This window comes from Zonotrichia leucophrys, chromosome 4 (assembly GCF_028769735.1).
Source record: "Zonotrichia leucophrys gambelii isolate GWCS_2022_RI chromosome 4, RI_Zleu_2.0, whole genome shotgun sequence".
NCBI classification, from domain to species: domain Eukaryota; kingdom Metazoa; phylum Chordata; class Aves; order Passeriformes; family Passerellidae; genus Zonotrichia; species Zonotrichia leucophrys.
This window is the reverse complement of record NC_088173.1, coordinates 9,745,868-9,770,257: the sequence shown is the minus strand read 5'-3', so window position 1 is coordinate 9,770,257 and position 24,390 is coordinate 9,745,868. Positions and strand designations below refer to the sequence as shown.

General features: G+C 36.1%; 1 protein-coding gene across 2 annotated transcripts in view; it reads left to right on the top strand.

Annotated features, from left to right (window-relative positions):
* The first annotated feature begins 1,911 nt into the window (after positions 1–1,911).
* Positions 1,912–24,390, top strand: part of DLC1 (DLC1 Rho GTPase activating protein) — a 213,087-nt gene continuing 190,608 nt past the window's right edge. Inside the window, exons 1-2 of one of the 2 annotated variants that reach the window (XM_064710452.1) lie at positions 1,912–2,053; positions 16,382–17,531. In XM_064710452.1, the coding sequence (XP_064566522.1) occupies positions 16,494–17,531 (1,038 nt within the window). In that variant the 5' untranslated portion in view covers positions 1,912–2,053; positions 16,382–16,493. The remainder of the gene's footprint in view (positions 2,054–16,381; positions 17,532–24,390) is intronic. The other variant, XM_064710450.1, reaches the window with a different exon arrangement.

Sequence of the window (24,390 nt, the reverse complement as noted above, 5' to 3'; positions counted from 1 at the left end):
TTTCTTTGACTTAAGAAATGCCCTTGAAAAGATTTAATTAAGCTAATGAAGGCATTATATAAACAGTTAAAAGCAGTTGTTGGAGGCTGGTAGAAACTCATGTATCAGCAGTTAGTAATTAAGAAGATCTTCTATCTCCTTTCAGAATAAATATCCTGTCCCAGTTGTGGCAGGCCTGCTGAATGCAGACTTTCCGGTCAGTAAATGCCCAGACATTATTTTTTGTGCAAAAACATCTGCAATGTGTTACCTCTGTAGCTCCCTCTCAAAGCCAGAAAAAGGCCAAAGTTCCCAATGAACAACCTGATCGATAACCATAAAATCATTTACTCAGACCTATTTTTTAATAATCAATAAAGAAAGTTTACACCAGCTGAAGGTGTCATCAGAGAGTGTGATGTATGAGTGACTCACTTGGTAAGATGAATAAACTTAACAACAGCACTACTTTCTGTCTTAAGTGTAAAAAAAATTTAAAATTGTACATGTTGATTGCTATTATGAGTCATACTGACTTAAATAAAATAAATACTAAGTTATTTCACCTAAATATGAAACCAGTGGCCAAAGGTGGGGGTTTGCACGTGTTTATTAGTAGAATTTGTTATGTGAATAGCTAATATTTATTACTAATAAATACACTAATTAAAGCCATACTAGTAATTTCCATTAGCTTACCCTCAAACTTCCACGGAGCTGTCCGTCTGGTTTTAATCAAAACCAAATGGTAATCCAAGTTCTCAGGCTGGAACAGCTAAGAGGAAGTCGTTCAGAGAAGGCAGAAGAAAGCAGAAAAGATAAACAGACGATATTCACTAAATTTGTATAGAGCAAAGGATGTAGATGCTGTGGGTTACTCTGAAGACATGATTCAGGCACCCTGTCAAACTGGAACGAAGTAGTTACAAGTGTTTTATGTCAGCAAAATACTAATATGATCAAGATGGAGTCTGTCCTTTTGCTTTTGCAGAGCTGGATTTGTGTGACTCTGGAGGATTCTCACTAGAGGTAAAGCAACATATTCCACTGCCTTCAACATGACTGTGTTTAAACTGTAGCATTTGTTTTTTAAGATCCAGCTTATTCTCTTGAGTAGGAATGCAATTTTAGCATTTTTCTTTAAATGGAATCTGCCTAACTGTGGATATTTGTTCGACAGAGTAGTACTAGACCTTTTGTCACTGTGATGTGTTAAGTTTAGACCATGTTTCTCACTACCTGACGTCAAAGACCAGGTGTTTCAGAAATGTTCTCGTGTTGTTCTGGATAACTGCTACCTTTGCATGAGCATTAGAGAAGCATAAAGTATTTTTTTAAAAGAAAAATCCAGGAGGGAGAGGTTTAAATACATTTTTACATTATGCAGCTGTAGTAGAGATTTTTTTCTTTGGCAGAAATAGCCCAGCAGTGTATAAAGCTGACTGCCTTGAAACACTCGGTCTTGACGTTTTCTTTTCCCTCCATTTCTGCGCTCTCTCCCTGGCGCGGGCAGGCAGGCTCGCTGTCTCTCTCCCTCTCTCTCTCAAAGGCAGGAAATACTTTTCAGGCAATCTGGGCCTGGTTGTTGAGGCCCCCTTTCACAAAACATCAGTCTGAATTTAGTAGACAGAAGTCACTGGGAAAAGCTTGACAGGCTCGTGCTTAGCTAAGGCTCCCTCCAGCTGCAGAGGGTGTTTTTGTTAGAATCACACATTGAGCAAAACTGCTCAGAATAGAGCAATGATCTCAGTAGCGAAATCTGAACTTTTATGCTAGCAGGAGCTAGCTGGGACTGGGCTCTTTTGTTTGTTTGTTTGCTTCTTCGTTTTGTTGTTTGGGCTTTTTTCTTCTTCTAATGGCCAAAGATTTTAGGGAGGTCATGTCTGAATTCCTGATTCTCTTCATCTAGGTAAGGCTGTCTTGGAATCTTTCTGTACTTTTAACTATCAAAAAAAATTTTAAAAGAGAAAAAAAAGAAAAAAATAAAAGAAGGTGAGAAAAACCTCAGGAAAGAAACAAGCAGTATCCAGCACTGGAGTGTTCTGCGCTCAGGATCTCAGCACTAGAAAGAGAGGTAAAAAAATTTATAATCTTTAAAAATATACATTTAATTGTAAACTGTGACAACTCTGTTTATCAAATATGCCGACCCATAAAAAAATTTCTGTGTGTTTTTCTTCGTCTTTTAAAAATATGCTTGAAATGCTGAACTTTATTTGCATTCTTCTATAAATAGACCTGTATGGTATTGCTTGCATATTTTTTAATGTACATTAAATAGGAAAGTTAGGTGTGACTGATTTGGGTTTTTTCACCTCATTTAAAAACAGGGAGGGCATTTAGGGCTATGTTTTTTTTCTCTCTCCCCACCTTCCCCTCTCTCCACTGCAGCAGTAATGATAATGAGGAGTGTTTTATGTAGATATATCAGTTATACCTCACTGGGCTAGGTCTATAGCCTTTTCTCAGTCCTAGATGAAATTTGTAATAGAAGTGGCAATACAGTCTTAAAGGTGTATACTCTAAATCTGAAATTCCAAGGTTTATTTGTTGGCTTTAGCTAAATTAGATTTTTAGTAATGCATTATTAGATGCATAAGTTGCTGTATGCTGTGCTAGCATTTAGAAGAGGTAAAGTGCAATTCAGTAAATGTCAGCCGAGTATAATTTTTGGGAGGATGCATGGATTTACTCTTTTGATCTTCCTAACCTAGTAAACATGTAACTAATAAAAATAACAAGAATCTGCTGTTAAAGAGTTTAGGGAGAAAAACAGGATAGTATCTTTCACTGATATGTGAATGCATTTATATTTTATGTAAAGATGTGATTTAATTATTAATTTTTTCTGGATATGAGAAGCATTTTTTATGTCAATCTATATAGTATTCTTTGTCTTCCTGAAAATTGTTGCTTTCTCTCTCTCTCTCCTCTCTTTCTCTCTCTCTTTCTCGCATTAGGACTCCATGTAGCTGTTGGTCAGATTGGTAACTAAAGAGAAGTCATCTGTTCATCTATTTCAATAATATTTTCACTTTGCTTTTAGTATTCTTCCAAATAATTGTTGTGAAAGGAAATTACTTTGTGGTGTGAAAAGACATAAGGATATTCCAAAATGGGGTAAAATATTTCTTCTGCTATAAACTGAGAATTGTACACTTTACTGCCATTTGGAGAAAGAAAGTTGTTCAGGGTGGTCAGAATTGGCTCTGAGTTGTAAAGAGAATGCATCTTAACTGGACAGGAAACAACCAATAGGCAGTAAAGTGTTCCTGAGTATATTCTGGGGTGAATTTTAATATCACAATTTCATATTTCCTTATGGACAAGTCCTCTCCAGTGCTCTGGTTTGGGAGAGCTGTGAGCTGAAAGTGGTGGGACTGGGAAGTTGAGAGGAATTTGACTGAGTCTTTTTGTCATCCTTGTGAAATTTCTGCTGGAACACTGATGTCTCAAAGGATTTGGCTTTAGTGGCTTTTACTGCACTGTGTTCCCATGCTTGCTGCTGCAAGTATAAGTGCACGTATTTAGTATTAGTGAGTGCTCCAGTTAAACAGGAGAAAATTTTCCCTCTGAAGCAGTTATCTTCTGCAGCACCATTTCTGGGGTTTAAAGCATATAATGACCTTAGCTGACCTCACTTGCAGATGCAAATACTTGACACCTGAGGCAGTTGAACTACAGGGTGGACAGCAGAAGAGAACCCAGAAAGTATTTGCTCCTTAAACGCTGAAGTTTCTTGTAGACCATAAGAAAATATAACATTGATAAATGCCTCCATTTCTGATTTAGAAGGTTTATATGAAAGTCCTGGAGACAAATCACTATTCAGCTTCCGGTTCTACTTAGTCTGATTTCTCTGTTATGCTTACCTTGTTTGGATTTTTAAGATATGTTTGTTCAAGAAGGAGGATTCACTGAAAAGTTGCGGTCTAAAAAACCTCTGAAAATTATTTTATAGATATATAGCAACAATGAACATGGAAAATGAGCATCTAGAATTTTTTGACCTTGCTGTATTCCTTCAGGAACCTTAAAGTTCTTTATGCGAAACACAAAAATAGTCCAAGTAGTTGGATCAAATGACTGCCTTGAAGGAAGTAATGAATTTATGTCTTCAGCCTTGAGAAAAATTAACAGAAATGGTTACATCCATGTAATAGGAATTATTCAAATAGCTTTTCTTCACATAAATTTATGTGCCTGAAAACTAATTTTCTTTTTAACTTGTCCCTGTTGACCTTCATGTCAAATGCCATACTCAGAACAAAATTTTATATTTAGGCCTAATTCACAAACACCTCTGTGACACAAAGCAATCCCTCCTAAAAGAAAATTAAAAGTAAAGACAACAGTCCGTCTATGCAGTTTTTAAATAGGCAAGGCTTGGAGCAGATCTTTTAAAGTGCTGGGCTAAAAATCAATTCAAAAATTGTTCCTTAGGTGATGGAGCAATCTAAGCATTCCCCTTTTGGCTTTTTCATTAAGTCTCAAAAGTTACTTAATTTTATTTTTCTTGATTGTCAGAAGTATTAAGCCACATTTTATATAATAGTTTTCTGTTGTTCTTAACATGAATTTTGTTGCTGGAATGTATCTTCTTTGTTATAAAGCTTCCCTGAGGACAGCAGTAGCAGAAGGAGGAAGAGGATTTACAAATGTTTTCCTCTTTTCTCAAAAAGAAGCTATATTTTACAGTATTCTCCTTTTTTCTTTTATTCATCTGGTTCCATTTTCCATTATATTTTTTTTGTCTGGAGAAAAAAACAAAGCAGGGTGGGTTGTTGGTCTTCTGTTCTTTTTTACAAAATAAAAAGCAAAAAGACAAAACCAGAGCAACATAAGGACCAGAGGAATTGAAATAGCATATCTAGAAGTGTCAGATCTTGATTTCTTTTCTATTTGGAGAGAGCCTCTGGAGGTCTCTGATCCAACATGTTATTCAAAGTGGGCTCAACTAGAGTTGGTTTCTTAGGTCCTTGTCCACTAGGGCTTTAAATATGTCATCCAAAGGAGATGATCACTGTGAATTCTTAGTAAGGACTTTAAGACTGGCTGGATACATAGGTGTATTTTTAATATATGTGTGTATGTTTATGTATATATACATGTATACAATGTATATATACAATGTATATATACACATAATGTATATATGCATATATTATATCTCAAACAAAAATTATCTAGAATTTTTACATGTAAATCCTATGTATGTCATATGTGATTATTTCATTTTAATAACTACTGATATTGAATTTCACTATGTTTAATATTTCACCATTGATATTTGTTGACACTTTCAGGTATTATTTATTTAAGAACAGTCTGTTGGTAGACAATTTGAAATCCATTATTTCCATAGTTGCTTGTTTCCCTTTAATGAGAAAAATCACTTATGTTGAGATTAATAATGCCCAGAGTTTTATCTTTGGTGTATTTTACATCAGCCACATCCCAAATACGGTTTGCTTAGGCTGTGTGTATCATTAAAACCAATTTCACTCATACTGTGTGCTCTGTACTTCTAGCGTTCACTTTCATCTATGCTCTCCTTTTTCTTACAGTGATTTGTGATACTTCCTGATGGTTATTCCATTGTACTCTGTGTCAAAATCCATTAGCTTTAGAGGAAATGACCCTGAACTTTAGGAAGTTCTATAATCAATTTTCTTACCTCTGAATTTCCATTGGTTCTCCCACCCTCTTGCTCACTCTTTATCAGCTGTAGAGTTTCTGGGTAGGTAGGTCTTATTGGTGAGAGTTTCACAATAGCATTAAACTACTAGAAATAGTCTTTAATGCTAGAACAAATAAATGTTCCAAGTTGAACATCGTGGTACTTGTGGAAAGTTCACCCAGTGATAAACAATTTTGGGATAAAAGGGAGTCGGTGGTGAGTTTGAAATAAACATCATTAGACTAAGTGAGGAAAATCTGGAGTAGAATGGAGGATTGTTGCAATGTGTTTTTCTGCTAAAGGAGCTAAGAGAAGATGGAAGGAGCAAGAGGAACCAGTGACAAATATGCCAGGCCAAAGCAATTGGGGTTACATTATTAAAGCTTCACCTTATTAATGGGCTTTCATAACCTTAGTAATGTATTACTAGCATCTTTGCTAAGACTATCACAAAATATGAACCTTTTTTGACCTGCTCATGAATTTTCTCTTAAATGCCACAGACATGTAAAGGGCGAGGAGAACTTACTTTGGATTCACTTTTTCAGTCTGGAGCACTTAACAATCCAATTCTTAGCAGTCCTGAGAGGCTCAACACACTAGAAGTTGTACTGTTAAATTCATTACACATTTTTTTTGTCTGCAGCTAAATTGAGATATCCCTTTTCGTTTTGCTTGAATTGTTTATCTTCAGTTAAGGCTGTTTTATCAGAGAAAGTTGGTAGCTTTCAATAATTACTACAATGAGAAGTTTTTTTCTGAAAAGGACAGTTTCTAAGAGTTGTATCCTCCACAGCAAAATCTGGGTTTTGAGGATTCCATATACAGAAACAATTTTACACTCTAGTACCATCAAATACCTATGTGCAGATGTCACTGACAACTTCCACGCATTGAGTCACTGTCAGCTTAATTGGGTATACCATACTGGATATAAAGGTTTTTTAAAAGCTTTTGCATGCTTTGAGAGAATTGGTAGGCGGTAAAGGAAATAGACCTGAATTCATTTTAAAATCAAGGGAAAATCTCCATGTGAGCTCACAAGTCATCTGTTTGTTTTTTTTTTTTTTCCTGTAGTTATGTACTCAGAAACAACAATTTCCAGGGCTGAGCATATCTTTCCGGGCAGGCTACAGATGCTAAGTAGAAGAATATCATTATAAAATCAGGAGACCAGCTGATGAGTTTGGAATTGAGGCACTCTGGAAAATACTGTGGAGAATGTCTTTTGACTGTAGCAGATGTATTCACACTATGCCTATGAAAGTCAGAGAAAAAGGGGATATAGAGGTGAGAAACACATACTCTGTAAAAGTCCTTTGACAGACAGGTTTCCTTAATTCCAAAATAGGAATAATATAATGAAATATAATCGATTTCAGGGTTAGGTTTGAATGCTGACTTTTTCCTCCCAGTGTCACCAACCTGGAGGATAAATTAAATTTTTACTTTCCCTTCCTTGGATTTAATTAGGCCCTCAAGTGCATTTACAAAGCACTCTGTGTACATGATATGTTATTTCTCTCTCCAGTTTCAAATAAATAGTGGTACAGCTGCCATTTTGAATAATTTTTGCTTTTCACATCTTCAGCTACCTTCCATAAATACTTGCTCAGTTTGCTCTCAGTACATTTTCACAGGTGCAAAAAAATGGGATTCTGAATGAGTCTGCTAATGGTTCATTCCCATCAAAAAGCACAGTCTCTTCAGTAGTCATTCTCTGTAGACTCTCCATGATAAAATATTTGTCTTTCTCAATGGGAGAAAATAATTTTCAGCTCTTTAAGTACAAAGTAAAGGCAAAATAATGCCAAAAATATTTTTTAGTGTCTACACTAGGAATGAAAACAGGACCCCTACTATTCAGTAAGGAGGCTGGTTGCCAAAAGTGATTGTCCGTAGTGCCTCGTACTACAGAGGTTTCATAGCTCATGGCTGTAATGAACACCAGCAACATGTTTTTAAATAAAAAACAACATATTAAAAACTTAAATCTAAAAGGCAACAGGAATACAATCTGATTAATTTATATTGCTTTCAAAAAGCCTGTGGCTAAATTATTTGTTTTTCACTTGAGTGGGCAAGAAAATGAAATTTCTTCAATTTGGGGAAGGGGGAACATATTTGTGGAAAAACATTTCCTTAATTCAGGACCAAAAATAATAGCCACAGTTTTCTGGGTTGCCATGTCCCATGGGATGACCTTTTCTCATTTAATGTCTTTTCAGGATGCTTCCAATTCAACCAGGGAGTGAGAGGAGATGTAAGAAATCTATAAATTATGTTATCTTTTCTATTTTCTGGGCCTAGAGAGCCAAAATTATTTGAGAGGAGGATTGGTAGAGTGATGAATTTTCCACCTAAACCTCCTATGGAAAAAGAAGACTTTAAACCTTTACACCTTAGATTACTTTTATTACAAAGAAACAAGAAATTTAAATTATGGAATCAGGATAGTATCTATAATAACCTTCACACTACTAAATTTTGAAGACCAGCAGACTCACAGATCCAAATTGCTAGATGGGTCTAATTTTCTTCTTTAAAAATCTATGCTAAAAACTATTTTTTTGCTTAAAACCTTTTTTCACTTTTTAGTGGGCAGTTATAAATTTGATGGCTGTTTTCACTTTGGAATGATACTGTGGTAAAGGGGATGGATGTTCATAACTGCTAAAAAGATTTTAATGCTGATTATTACTAACCTGCCACTAACAAAATTACAGTAAAATGGTACCATTATGCTATAAATAGTTGAGAAAATAATATTTCACTGTTGGGTATTCAAAATAGGACAGAAACATAAAGTTGGATATTTTAAATGCAGTGTTTAATTGGTTTTGATTTGATAATTAAATTGGGTGCAAACTACATAGATTTTTAGTAAGCCTGGATAACTGTGGATCAGTTTGGATCCAGTCATTTCCCCTTTCTCATCCTTGAGGAAGAGCTTTGGCTGATCAGAGGCTCTGCACTGGAAATGAACCAAATACAAATGCAACCAAGCTAAAACCCACTGTAATCACATGTTGGCTACAAGTAGAAGCTCTTCATTGTATGATGATGAGCACTGGTAATGCAGCTGCTTTTTGAGGAAGAGAAAATAAAAGGACTCCATGATGTTTTATGTTTTAAAGCCATACATTAAGGCATATTGACAAAGTTTGGGCTCGTATCTTAGGAGCCAATAATATTTTCACAAAACAAGCAAGACTGTAGTCTCTGAATTAATATCTCGCCAACTTGACTTTACATTTTGTAGTGTCTAATGTATTGAGGTCTTATAATGCCACTGGACAATATCAGTTTTTGTAACATGTTCAATATCTTCCAAAGGAAGGATGTTTACAAAATTAGGTGTGTTAGACATTTTCCAGTGACAGTAAACTGTAATAAGCATCTATGACATATGTCAGAATCTGTGAAGAAGAAAAGAAAATAGTTTGTTAAAGGTATAGTGAAATTAATACCTGAAGGAATGGGAAAATCCTTATTAAGTCAGAAAAACAATTTCAGGTACATGGCTTGATTAATTTCCTGTGTCGTATTTCTTATATCAGAAATAACAAACAAAAAACAAACAGAAAAAAAATTAAATGTTTTGCACTATGATGGATATTTATTATATATTATATCTTCTATTTACTTACATGGACAAGCAAAGAAAATATTCTTTGGTGTATTTTAATGTTTCTGCTTCCTATTTCTACTTTGCACTTCTGCAAATTCCTGCTGTATGAGGCACAATGAATAAATGTTCTCCTTCATGATACTGTTGATTTTTATATGGTTCCAATTCTCTCTTTCCCAGATAGGAAACCATCATGTATTTCATGGCCCTTCAGACAGAAGCTATACCATACTTTTTTATCCTTTCTGTTGTTTTTGCTGTATGTGTTCCTATTCTGTTTCTGGTTTTGAGATGGAATTGCCACCATTACATGCAGTTTTCCATTCATTGCATAACAAGAATTTAGAAAATGTTTTTTATGATGCCACTGTATGCCCAGCCTCTCCTTTGCCTATTGTGCTACATATCTTTTAATTATCACCGAGCTTGAAATTCAATAGCAGATTAATGACCGTAGTGACTCAATTTTGGGTTTGTTTTCTGGATTGGTAGATGATATAACAGAGACTTTTAATATCAATTTATAATTAGAAGTATTTTTTAATCACTGGATGCCATTTTATTTAGTACAGAGAGTTTCATATGCAGTTTAATCTCCTAGTTCTCCATTTCAATTTGGTGACAGAAAATGTTATCATTTTACTTCTTTTCTTGTTCTGAATAATCTAAAAAACAAAGTTTTTAATACCTACCTTCACAAAACTATTAATAATCTTTCTCTTTATATTAAAAAAAAATCAGTCACATATTCTCACTTCTGGTTTCATATTTAGTTTCTGGTTTTTGTTAATTTATATTTTTGTTATTAGTTAGATTTTTTAGCCAATTAACTGCATATGGAAGTCAGGTTCGCATGTATGTAGTTCACAACCAAGTTGTCTTTTTTTTATTTGACTTTAAACCAGCTTTTGTTTCATCCAATCATTGCTCACAGCAACCCAAGGCTAAGTGTGCAGAGAGCTTCCCCATTCTGCCACCTTCTCACACTGTGGAGACATCACTCATGAGGCCTAGTAGGGAGATGGCGGTTTGAGGGCCAGAAATCCCTCTGCTTTGTCTTCCTTTTAATGATCAGAGAGACGAAAAAGTCTCTTATCCTAGAGAGGCAGTACTTCCCCTGTACCCCTACTCCAGTCCCTGCTCAGGATCCCTTTTGGCTCTGTGGCTCTCTCAAGTAAAGCTCATCTCTGACCCCAAAGGCATTTGCCATTAGCTTGGAAGAATGTCCCTTTTGCAGTTCCCCTGAGTTGCCCTCTCTACATGTGAAACCCCTTTCATTCCTTAGAGAAAAGAGGGTTACTTGGACACCTTTTAGAGTTACAAGCTCAGTAATATTTCATTTGAGTATTGTTATGCAATTCTACTATTTGGTTCCCAATCAATTCATGTTCTTGGAATCTCTCCTAACAGATGCTTCAATGGGAGTCAGTTCCTCAGCCTTATCAGGGAGGTGCTAGCAGTTGTGTGCTCTTTGATCTATAGCTGGGCAGCAATTTTACAATCCTGTATGGTAGGGTGTGCTGGAAGGAATGTTTGTATGTTGGACTTAGTACTGCTTGTGTCTATTTCTGTCCACTGATTCATGGCTGGAAACCAACAGTAAGATCTCATCAAAGAAAAGGACAAGTATCCTGTGAAAGGACAATATTGGGATGTATTTGTGTTTATCTGTACAAAAATCAGCAACACCTATATTTAATAGTCTGCGTTCACATTTATAAGTACAACACATGCATATACATGCAAACCTGACCACTAAAGTTATAGAAAACATTTAAATTGTTTTATTATTTCATCCTGAAGACGTACTTGTATGAGTACTATGCTATTTCTAATTTTTAGAATGAAGTTGTAAATATTTTTAGATAATTATAAATTCAAACTGGTTTTAGCATTTGATTTTAAATATTAAAGAAATCAAAAAACCTGCATCTGGTATTGACTAGATTAATACCCCACAAAAAACAATCCTTATATTTCTACTCTATGACAGCAGGGTTTAGCATGGTCTAAAACCCTGCACTGCAAATGTTGCTTACATAGAAACTGCAGACAAGGTAAGCCTCCACTTCAGTGAAATCCAAAAGGTGGTCTATGTCCAGGAAATAAGAAATGAAGGATTGCATTTTAAAAGCAGGAGATCTTTTAAAATAAATAGCTGAGTGAAGACCTAGAGGCTTATGTTTTATCTCAAATTATTTGTAAACAACATTCTGTGTCAGAGATTGGTATGGAGTTACTGAAAGAGCTGTATGCAAGCCAGACCAGGAGATGTGAGATGAGTTTATAGGAAACAGACCCTGTTCACTTAGACTTCCTTAAACAAAGTTTGCTGACTGGGGTCACAGACCAATGAAGATAAAATAATGATAACAAAATAAATATTTCTGCTTGATCTCCATTGCTCACATACTCCTGCTATGTAAAAAATGTAGCGAAACAGTCTTTCATCTTTGTTTTTGTTCATAAGTTAATACTTTGCCTTTTCTTTTTTTTTTTTTTTTAAGAAAAATTTGCATCCCATGTAAAACATTAGCAAAAATTAAATTCCACTGGCATGATTGTGGGGCTGTACTGCCTGGGTTGCCCTCTCAAAAACTTTCCTGCCACAGCCTTTGTGAGCTGTCCTGTGTTCTCTGCAACTTCCTTCCTTCCAAAGCTTTTCTATTTATTACAAGGTGGCAGTCGAATATGGTGCAATGAGTTGTCAGAATGGAGGAACTGGTGCAGGCAGCAGAGATGTCACACCTGGGTCAGTGGCCGTGCTTGCTTTGGCCATACAGAGATACCACCAGGTGTCCTGCACAGCAGTGCCTTATTTCGGTCTGCTTTTGCCGTAGTTCTTTGCTCCTAATGGCTTGGAGTTCACTGCCTGGTCTTGTGTTTCTCTCCTTATCTCTTTCTTCCACTCTGGGAAAAAAAGGAATCCCCTCCCATGTCCTGGAAGTCTGAGGGGCAAGATGTAGGACCGGAGAGCCCTGGCTGTGTGCTTCTGCCCCTGTATTCTTCTAACTAGGATGTTTGTGTGTCCTGTCCTAAGCCCCCAAAGGGAAGCTGCCCTGACAGGTCTACACAGCCACAGTTCCACATCCAAGTGTCCTTCCTTCCCTTTCCATTGTCCCCCTAGCTCCAAGGCTCATTTCTTCCCGATGCAGCTTTCACAGGTGTCAGTCCTAGTATTGGGTTTGTGTAAGGATAGTTCTTGTAAAGGGTCATTTTTCCTTGAGGAGGGAAGCAAGAGAAGGTAAAACATATCTTGAAAAATCTGTAGCATAGCCAAATCTGAGTGGACTTTCATGAGAAAAAAGAAACTCGCTCTCTGTATTTTGAAAGCCTGCTGCAAGCAGTTTAATATTAATTTGTCTGAAAAAAAAATCACAGGAATTCTGATTGAAGGAAAATGTTAGACAGTCTAATTGTAAAACAGCTTACCAGCTCATCATCATTTTCTACTTTATCAGTTGTAAAGTCACCAAGTTCTTTGAGACTAGACACAGAGTTTCCAAAAATAAACTAACCTAAATGTTTGCCCTACTTTTCATTAATATATTTTACAGTGAGGTAGGCAGTAAATTATTACAAAATCCATCTAAATTAACATCTAGTTTTGTAAACAAAGTGAAGCATCATAGAGGGTTCTTGAATGGGCTTCTGCTGCAGTATGATGACCCACTGCTCAGTTTCAGTTTCTATAGGTCAAGAATTACCTATTGGGTCAATGTTGGCAATATTTCTTAATTCAAACCTAGGATCAAGAAATTTTTCCCAGAAGTTTCATCCGTTGTATTTTTGTTTCAAACTTTTGTTCTTCAGAAAGTTAATAGTACTAAGCAGTACCAAACAGCACTGTTGAAAAGTAAAGCAAAATATAAGTCTGAATTATAGCAACAGCTGAGTGGACTGTATAATATCGATAGATGTTTTGATCAGAAGAAAAGGTGTTTTCACTCTGCAAAACGTTTCAACAGACTGGTAATGGTTCATCTGACAGTCTTAAATTCTGCAGAAATCACATATAAAGGTTTCTAGTTGTGGCATGGCAAGAATAGAAATTAAGAAAGTGGGATGCTTCCTCCCTAGGGCAAAAGTACAAATGGACTTGAGAGGGGCATTTCTCAGATGGTGAAAGATGCTGCATGTCAAGAAAAATGAAAATGAGTAGGAATAGCAGAAAAGCAGTGATCGAGACATGAATGCTTTCTTCTGCCCAGTGGTTCTCTGGCAGAAAATCTCTTCCAGAGGTCTGGAGCAGTGAACCCTCCAAGGCACAGCTTATGTGCTTGCATGTGAGTGAAAGGAAATAAGTTGTCTTGAGCAAAAGGTAGAAAAGAAAGAAATTTTCTTGTCAGCCCTTAAGTGTCAAGCAATTAAAGCAGGAAAATAATTTCTGAGCTGAATTGTTTAACATGGTCTTTGAGGAGTGGAGAGGGAACAGAAGAAAAGTAAGCTGTCACCAAGCTCTGAGCTCCTTCATGCACCGTGGGAATGAGGGGATTTCAGGAGCTGCTGGTGAAGCTGCCTGGGAAGGTGACATATGTACTGTAGATTTTCATATTAAGTGCTAACACACACTCATTTATTAGAGAACAATAATTATTTGTCTTGCATTTCAAGCAAAGTATTTTATATTTCCCTGTTTAAAAAATAGTTTTTCTGCAGTCTATGAGGCAGTCAAAACTAGTGATAATGCAAGTAAAACAGAAAGGTTCCTAAAGTAAAATTTGGTTTTCATCCCCCATGAAATATAACTCACCACATCCAAAAAATGAAAAACAGTAACAGATCTGTTCTTCCACTTCTGTAAGTCCAGGTAGCAGCAGCAAGATTAACACACTCCCATCAACTCAATGAGAGCCTGCCTTCTGTGCATTAATTAGGTAGGTGGATGCATGTATGTCATTAGGAAGTTGCATTTTTTAGTTTTGTACCCTGAACTTCTACTATCTTTATCAATTCTAGTCAGAAATGTCCCTATATGGCTGCACCAACCATGTTTAATTTTCTCTAAAGTAGATGAGGGTTGTGTTCTAGTAGGGGAAGAAAGGGAATCTGCAAATGAGTTGTATCCATGTGCAACTCCAAACATTGCTCATGGAGGACAGTAGAAATCATTGAGCCCTTTCTAGTAAACATGCATCTTTTCAAAGATCAAAACAAAACACTGTGGTGACTGTAAAATTATTTTAATTGAAGAGCTTTAGTGTCTATCAGGAGAAGGTGCGGCAGAACTTGGAAGTATTTGCACTATTGATTTTTCATGCTGGTAATTTTGAACTACATGCACTTAGAAATAGAGATGAAATCAGAATAATAATGTGCAGCAAATTTATAGAATAATTTCACTTTATATTTTAATATTTAGGGTTAATCTCATATTTGATCAGGATAGAAGAGAGAATTATAAAATTGCATTAACTTTTTACTAATAAAATTTGCCTCTGAAAGCAGATAATTTTTTTGGCCTGGTTCGGTGTGTTATTTTCCATTTTGCTCAGCCTCCCACACACTAATGACTTGTGCATGGAATTTCATATACTCTATGAATATATGTTCTTTTAAGCAGTTCTCCACAGAGGTGGAAAATGTGAATGTGAAATGAAGCTTGCCATTCCTAAAAGAAGGTTAAAGATCTAGGACTGTGTACAAGCCTATCCTGAAAGTCAGTTTGTCAAGGCATAATTTATGGAGGTTCAGTTGCCCAGGCATAATTCTGCATTTCTTTCAAGATAAATACTTTTATACTTTCAGGCATGTGATTTGTCAAGGCAGCTTTGTGGCCTGGTGGGCAAATCAGAATTTGCCTTAGTGGACTGAAATGACCCAGAACAAACTCACTACTTAATCTTCTTTATTGCTGAAATCAATAACCAGCTCTATGCTAAGTGCTGACAGTTCTTGTGTAGGGAGTGAAAAGGAGAAGTGTCTGCTCCTTGAACTTCTAACATCTTACGAGACAGAAGTTTTGTTTTCTTCTTTGACAGTGAACTTCTTAATTTTATTTTATGATTCATAAATGAATATATTTTCTTTGTGCTAACATACATATGCAATGACACAAGATTAATGTACTATCTCAAATGCCATCACACAGAATGCCTAATACAGCAGTCAGTGAAAATTCCCACATAGAAACCCAAACAGGGACAATGGCCTCTGGCAAAGCCAGGCAGTCCAGGTGAGTAGCAAAGCTACAGCCAACCATGGTGGCTCACTACTGGAGAGCCCTGTTCCAAATAACAAGTCTTCCCTTCTGGAGAGCCCTGTTCCAAATAACAAGTTTTCTCCATGCCTTACACCAGAAGATCATTAATATATTCAGCAAGGGGGGGTGTACAGGGTTCAGGTTTTATAATGCATTTGAATGAGAAAATACACCAAAAACTTAAAGTGGTTTTCCAAGTGTTGTATAGGACTACATGACCTTTAAAGGCCCCTTCAAACCCAAGCTTATCTATGATTCTATGATTTATTTTTTTTATTACTACACAAGAACTGATTTACTCAGTTTCATGTAACACTTGTAATTACAACTTGGCCTGAAGAGAATGAATAGTAACAATAAAAATAAGAGCTACTGAATGGGCCAAAGATACTCAGAAGATAAATAGTTTATAGATTTGGTGAATTTGGAAAAACCCTCAATTGTTCTCTACCTCTTTGGTAAACAGCCAGAATTCTGTACTCCACAGATATCCGTGGATGAGGAAGAAATAAAGTTACAAAGCAACTATAAGTTACAATGTCATTTATACCCATTGAAATTATTATATTATGAGAGACACAGTTAAGAGGAGCTTGTTGTAAAAATTTTGGCTCTGGAGCTACTTTCTTGTCCATGTGCCTGTTTATACCATTTTTGTTTACTTGATATTGGAAAGCAATCAGAAAAAAATGTTAAACTGAATTATGAGTGCCGGCAAGTTTTGTATGAAAAGTATTAAAACTTTAAACAAAACAATCTTTTAAATTCCTGTCCTTCTGGTCCCACAGTCTTATCTTGTTTTACACTTTTGTTTAAACTGTTCCTTCCCTTTCTTTTTTTTTTTATTTGGAGTTGATTCAATAACACAGTCTTTTTTTATTTCTTGCAGATGTTAAAATGATGAAACCTTCTCTCCCTCAGGAGCAGTGCACAGCAGCCATGACTTCTCCTCTGGTCCTCTGTGGAAGGTACATTGCAGTCTGCTTCTGAACTGTTATGACATGTCTCTAGCAATCAGAAAGAAAAGCTGGGAAGAGCATGTGACCCAGTGGATGGGATTGGCTTTGGAGCCTGTGGAGTATAATACAGCATGTCGTCACGGACTTGTAGCTGATAACTTGCAGACAAGTATGGAAAAAGATGAGGTTTTGAGCATGGACCGGAAAGAAAAATGTGCTTCGTTTCCAGAGTGCTGCTATAGTGGAGAGGTGACTGGCTTCCCTGAAAAGCAGCTGGGAAATGTTTCAAAGGAGGTGGATGAAAATGACAACCACGAGGACAAGGAACATTTTCTGGAGGCGAGCACAGAAACTCTAGTCCATGTGTCTGATGACAATGATGACTATTCTGCACTCAGCCTGGATAGTGTTAATTACCACATCACTGCTGTAGGAAGTGAACCCAAAGATGAAGGGCACAGCTTAAATGGAGCAGGCTCCTTAACACAGATGGTACCAATAACAGAGGGTAACAAGGCAGCTGACTCATCTGGAATCAGTGGAGATATAAGTGTGGAACCTAAAGAGGAGAAGAAAGAAGATGATGTTTGTGGCAGTATTGGCCAAAGCCTGGAGCTTTGTAATTATGAAGTATTAAATGAAGTAGTAGATGTAGAGAAGGAAAATTGTATCAATTCTCCAAATGTGAAAGAAGTTATTATGTCTGGGAAGCAGCTGCTTCATACTGCTGTAATTGCACAACAGCGCCGGAAATCTGATGCTTTCAAAGACGGGCCTGGAAAGTCTGAGTTCAATGTGGTGGAGAGTGGGATTTCTTCTGAATCATACACCAGTAGTGATGGACAGCTCTGCTCAGCAGTACAGCCCAGCAACGGCCTTATGCAATCTCCTCCTTGCTCTTGCATCCCAGCAGTGGAAAATGGTCTGGATAAAAGTGGTTTCACAGAACCTCAAGTGGCCCCTGAAAACAAATGCCTTTCAAATGTCAGTTCAGCAGAAGACCTTCAGTGTTTACATGTAAGGAATCATTTGACCACACACGAACATTCAGACAATCAAGTGAAACTGCGCAAAAGAAAGGTAGGATGCTTCTAGACTGCAGAGTGTTTCTCAAATATCTTCCCCCAGTTTCTGATGATGGTGATACTGCGCCTAATTAACTGGAGATAAAAGAGATAAAACGTGATTGTTTCATTAATTTATCAGGTTCAAACAGTTTCGGGACAAATATATCTATACAACAACTAAATTTTAGGAGCTTTTTTTAAGGTCTGAAAATGGCTGACCTATGAATTTTGATGATACTTTATATTGACTTTATATATATATTATTTTATATATTTAATATATGCTGCTCAAGGATAAATGAGTATATGTCTTCTATTCTTTTTTCTGCTTCTATCATTATTTGATTCATCTTAGGAAAACTTATTGTGTCCAGGGGTTTAGAAGCCTTATTGAAAAAGACAGTACAAGGGAAAAGTGCAACAAGATTTTAAAAGAGAAAAAAAGAATGGAAATATTTTACAGTAGTTCTTTGGTCTTTAGCTCAGACCCATGAGCATGTGTTCTTGCAAAAACAAGTATTGCTGACTCTGAAACAATATTTTGTAATTTTAAAGCAACCAGAGGGTTTCACTGTCTTCACCGAGTAAGGAAGGGTATCATTACAAAATTTTAATAGAGAGATTGCTTGGCAATAAAACTCCCATTGGTTTAAATGGAAGGAGATGTGGTGATTGTAGCACTATGGAATTTATCTTAAAGTCTGGCTTTCCCAGTTATGCTGCTTATTCAAGCTAATAACCAATTTGTAATTGTTTACTTCTCTCTGCCTTTTTTATTTGACATCATCCAGCTTCTTTTGTCTGGGTTTTTTTTCTACATCTGGTTTCTTTTAATTGTGTGGGTTTCATCTGTCAGCTGCAGTGCCTCAGTAGCTGTTTCACTGAAGCACAAATTCACATATCTGAAGTACTCTGTGCCCACACAGCATCCTGAGCTGCTGGCTGTTGCTTCCTCATCTAGATCCTTTGGTACAGTAATATTAGGTTAACATGGTGAGAAGATGTAAACAAGTTTTGCCAAAGGCTTCAGAAGCCCTCCAAGCCAGTCTTCCTTCGGTATGCAATCACAGTTAATGCAGTAACTGGTCAAATATCTCACTGTAAGAATATCTCAGAGTTACAAATAAGAAACAAAAATATGACTACCAGTACCAGAAATGCTAGTGAAGATGGTTCAAGTTTAAAAAGAGAAAATTAACCAAATTGACATTGTAGTTGAGAACTAAATGACTGTGATAATAATTTCTCAGCTGCTTTACTTTGGCATCAAATTTTCTTTTAAAGTATATCTGTTGATATTGATGTGTACATTTCATATCATCAGGAAGATGAAGCATGATATAGTTTTTAATAGCTCTGATTTGATGCTAGTTTCCATGGATCTTGTTTTGAGGTCACATACTCATCTTTTAAATGTACAGTCATGAGAATAATATTTAAGAATGTGTATGATTTGTGTTTGTGCCATTAAATATTTTAAAGGAAGAATTATAAAATTTCCACAGAGACAATAGTGAGAAAAACTAAGGAAGGAGATGAGTGTAAAAAGGAGCAAAACAAAGAGTTTCTTCAAGGAAGTTTGAGCCGCAACAACTGCAAAATTGTGTGTAATGTAAAAGGGGATGGAGTCTGTAAATCTCAAGTAGTCCTCATTCTATTTTGGTTAAAGAAATCTTTGCCAACCACTGTAACATGAATGGCAAAAGCGAAGAGATATTATCTGCTATTGTTTGTGGTATTATTTATCTCTAAGTTCACAGAACACTTCTACAAGCAACATTCCTTCATAAGGGATTTTCTCATTTATATCTAAGCATGTACTATTTTACAAAAGCCTGTCTGTTGGTAATAGTGTGCAATAAAGAATGTGCCAATGTTTACAAACTTCCCTTGAAAGCCACTTTTGTAATTTTAAGAAAACATTAGAAAAACTGCAGACTTGAAACTGAATCCATCCATAAAAGCCAAGTATTTGCTTTGCAGTGACAGGAAGACTTAAAGGATTGGGAATGGCATATAAAACCTTTTCTCTCAAGGTCAGCAGTTCAAGCAGTGCAGTTAAGGCCTAAAACACACCACTGTCTGATTAATGCTCAATGTCAATTATAGTTGCACAAAATCATGTGCCCATAAAGGTCAGAATATGAGAAAAGGCACATGGAAATTAATTGCTAAAGGTATTTGGGCACCCAAATCTTCAGGTAACACCTTGGGTGATTATAGAAAGGTGCTGATCTTCAGATATTTTCATGACAGTTGAAACTTAGGACCTTGCTGGTACTAAATTCTTTTTCAAATCTGTTCCTCGTTAACATATTTTAAACTGCTTTTAATTGTGGCAATAGAGCATGACCTTCCCTCTTATCTTTGGATCAGCTGTCTTCAAACCAGAGCTGAGGTGAGAGACAGTGTGGATCTGATATGCTTGCTCTGCAGACGGATGCAGGCTTGAGGGCTTAAGGGCTTAAACTTTAGCATCTTTGACCAGCACTAACTCCATTGCAGTAAATTGCTTTAGTCATGATGGATGTACTGACACTGAAGATGCTTTTTGCAAACACATCCAGCTGTTGCAGCATTCTTTGCTCCCTCAAGTCAACAGGGTTCAAATGTTCAAAGCGCAGCACCCTCTTTGCCTTCGCTTTCTCAGGAAGGCTTCCTAAGGCTCGGAAATAGGAAAGACCTGAATTTAATTGTGAGAAGTTAATGATATTAGGTCTAATTGAAAGAAACAAAATAATCAAGCTTTCCTGTTGTTCCTGATTTGATAATCAATTCAGTTCCTCCACAACATGAAATTCATCGTTAATAATGGTTCCAAGTAGCAGAAACATAAACAGATTAACTGTATGTGGATAAACTAGCTAGACCCTTCTGTATGCTTTCCTAGGTTAAATAAATTTAGATTTTAAAATAGTTCCTTTACAGAATTGTACATGAAATAACATTTGGAACTAAAGAGCAAACTGTGGTGCTTGGGGTATCAAAACAGTTCACATGTATTTTCATATGTAAAAAGCAACAGAGATTTTAGCAAACAGTTTTATATAAAACTAGAAGAGCACGAACTACTAAGAGAATACCCTCAAAAGGAGACTGTTTAAATATTATGCACTGACTTGTAAATGTAAGAAAGTGGCCATTATCTCATACAGAATCTGTCAAATTTTTGTGTGTGCTCCATTTTATGTTTTCTCCAAGCTGCTCATCTCATCAAACTTAGACAAAGACAGGAAAATCCCTGCTGGGGCATATTGAGAAGATTCACAAATGTAGCAGAACTCTAAAAAACTAGTTTAAGTTCTTTTTCAACACAAAAAAGAACTACTTTATTCAGCACCAGCATAAAAAGGTATGTTGAGGCATATAGTCTCCCAGTAAGTTCTCCCAAGCACAATTGCAGCTGTGTTGTTGCAGCCAGTGATAATCAGGATTTTGTAAATTGAATTTTTAAAATAAGGCTCAGACAGCTCTTTTAAATGATAGATCAGTAAAGGAGTAGAAAATCAACATTGTAAAGTCTGGCTCTAAATAGTTTGAATAAAAATCCATGAAGTTTAAAAAATGTGAAATGTTAACAAACTCCACTTACAAAACAAATCTTGGCTTGTTCTATATATTTCATTGTTCTTCCCCTCCATCCCCTCCTCTAAAATTTTATTCCTAAAGATCATTCAACATAAATAGGAAGAAAACAGCTACAGAAACAACTGTAGCTGTTGTGTCCTCTAGGACAATGTAGTTCCTCACAGCGGTCTGCTTAGAAGGTTTCCAGTTTCAAATATAAAATTGAATCTCTAAGTCATTTTTGCAAGGCCACAGAATATAAGAGCCAGGGCTATTCCTAATGCTCATTATAATTGCTGCTCCTTTAATCCAGTTTTCTAGATCAAATACTGTGATTTGCAAGGTATGCTTAAGGACACAACCAATGTCGGCATAATGACAGCTGCCAGTGTCAATAAGAGGAAAATTAATTACAGAGTAAGATTAACAGGAGACTGGCAGAAATGTCAGAAGAGACCTGGGTAGAAGGTTACCTGAAATGATGCATGTCTTTGGAACAGTGCCTTGTCCCCCACAGGAAAGCTGTGAGCTTTTAAAACATGGTTTTACATTTCCTGTTCTGTTGCAATAAATTTTATTTCTTTATTTCAACAATTATACTAATGTGAGAAAGCAAAGAAAATTACTTGGATTCAGACTTTTCTGTCCATATTTGCCTCTTGATTATTATGCATATCCATGAGATGTGAAGGCTGACTCTTCCATTATGATCAGAATTACATTTTGTTTCACAATGCTAGGACTGTGATTTTTGGGGCAAGTTAGGAAGTTAGGCTCTTCCAGGAGCTTCTATTTGTATCACCAAAAACTAATTTCGCTGGAAACTTAGGGAGCTTTGCTTGCTGGCTCATACTAAGGTACATGGGAGAGGCAGTAGGAGAACTTCACCAAAAAACCGTAAGAGGTACTTGTTTTACTAAAATTGTTTCTTTGCAACTCCTTCTGTGCCATCTGTTCTCATTGCATGTTCCTTCTCATCTGAGCACTTAAAAGTAATATGATCTTCTTGTAAGCAATAATATCAAACATTGTAGGTATTTTTCTTATTTTATTGCTGTTTGTATACCAGAGTTTCCAGCCCTATCACCAGTATGTCTCTCCAAAGTCTTAATCTCCCCTTACCTCAATTCTGTCTCTTTGTCTCTTTTGAATTGTGATAATTTAATGATTTTTTTTTTTTTGCATTTTTTAAATTTAGTTTTCAAGATTCTTACACTGGTTTTGTTATTTCTATTTTATAGGAGGTGGTTTCATAGGGATCCAGCCTGTACTATTGCTACATAAGTAATAGGATGCAGGCTTGTTAGGGTTGCACAACGACAATAACTCAGACAGATCAACATAGTAAAAAAACCCATAGAAGATAAAAGTAAGAAAAAACAATAGAAATGTGCAGGTAATGTTAATTAAAAATGGAAATATGCATTTTATTGTATTCTGATTTTGCAACTGGGAATTAAATTTACCTTTTTCTGAGATGCAGTCTGCAAACGTGTCAGTCAGAGCAAGATGACAGTTTTAAATTTGGTGATTTTCCGAGTCAATTATCTTTAATTATTCCCTTGCAAAAAAAGACAAATAAATGCAGCCACTTCTCACAGTTTGTTCTCCCATTGAGTATTTTTAAAGATAGTAATCTTGCAAATATTCTAGTGGAGGAATCCAATAACCAGGGAAGAAAACTGTCCTCTAAAACCATAATGATCATTAGAAATTTTGAAAGTGTGGACAGTCATGAATGTTATTTGGATGGTTGTTAGAAGACCAAAGTTTCTGTGCTTCATTATGGTCATGGAAGACCAACTCCCAGCTGCTTAGATGTAGACATTGAAGAAGAATTAATGGATGTCAGTGGAACTACTCTGTTCTTAGAATGTGCTTAAGCACCTTGCTGACCTTGGGTGTTATAATACTTTGTAACTTTAGAGACAACAGAAGCCAGTTACTATAGAGGTAATATCATAGTAAAATTCGCCTCAAATCATGTGGCTCTCTAACAATATTTCCTGTACAATTCAGACCAGCACTTATGCCACAGTAGCTTCATTTTCATTTACAGAGATAGATAATATAGTCTTGGCACCTAGGACATTATTTTTCTTAGTTTTGTAAAGGACAATGGCAAGTGCAAATATTGGAAATGTGATTATCTCTTTTACAAGATGATCTTTCAAACAGTGGAAATCTATTTTATACAGTGTGGAATGTGGATTTTGTTTTGTTCCATTTCTGCATCTCTTATAATTTTCAAACTTTATATAGGTTTTTTAAAGATTCTCAAACTTTCTAAAGGTTTTAGAGAAGAGCATGGATCTGTTTATCCAAATTCATAATGTGAATGTGAGCACCACCAAAAATTGGTGAGAGATCTTAAGCCACAATAGTTTTTTGAAAGGTTGACTCCTACCCGCAACTCAGAGCTACAGTCTGTAGTATTAGTACAGTGGGCAATTATTACTGAAATCCACAGTTGCTTCACCACAAGGAATTTGCTGCATTTGCACATTGCTATTAAATGGTCATGGTTTTGAAGGCATTGGGAAGAATCTGGCAAGAGATGCAAGTGAAGCAAAACAAATAGTAGAATTTCTTTGAAAAAAAATTAAACCTTCTTGGCTGTCATGAATATTTGTTTATCTTTTCTGCAGTGAAAACTTTATTTCTAAATTTACCATTTAATAATGAAAATGTGGTTCAAAAATATAGGTGACTGAGACAGTTGGATTTACATTTTTAAAATTATATGTATTTTCTATGATAATTAGTAGAAAGTGATCATAAAGCACTCCTATTATTATGTTAACATGACCACAAATTTTCTCTATTACTTTCACAAAAATATGTATCATAAATATTATCTCCATCTGGGAAGCTAAAGAATGCTTTCCGACAGACTTCCTTTATGTTTGGACTGAAGTATGATGTATTTCAAACAATGTGAAAAGTATTTAAAACAAGCTCAGAACAGGATGGGATGATTGCCAGGCCAATACAGTATAACCTTTATGCAAATTTTACTTTGGCACATTTTTGTGACAGTGTTCAGCAATAAATTTTCAAGGCAGTGTTGTCTAGACTGCAAACCAAGAGACTGCTGCACATCAAATTATGCCTGGAGCTGAGCTACCTAAAATGGTCATGAAAGTATTTGTATTTATAAGCAGTTTGTAGTCACATGCTACTACTTCACCAAAATCATCTACATGCTTCTAGGGACCAGTCTAGGGAGCTTTAGTTTCATGCAGTGTGTACTCAGAGATTTCTAGTTATGACAAGTTCTGCAGTACTGATTGGAAGAAAACTTC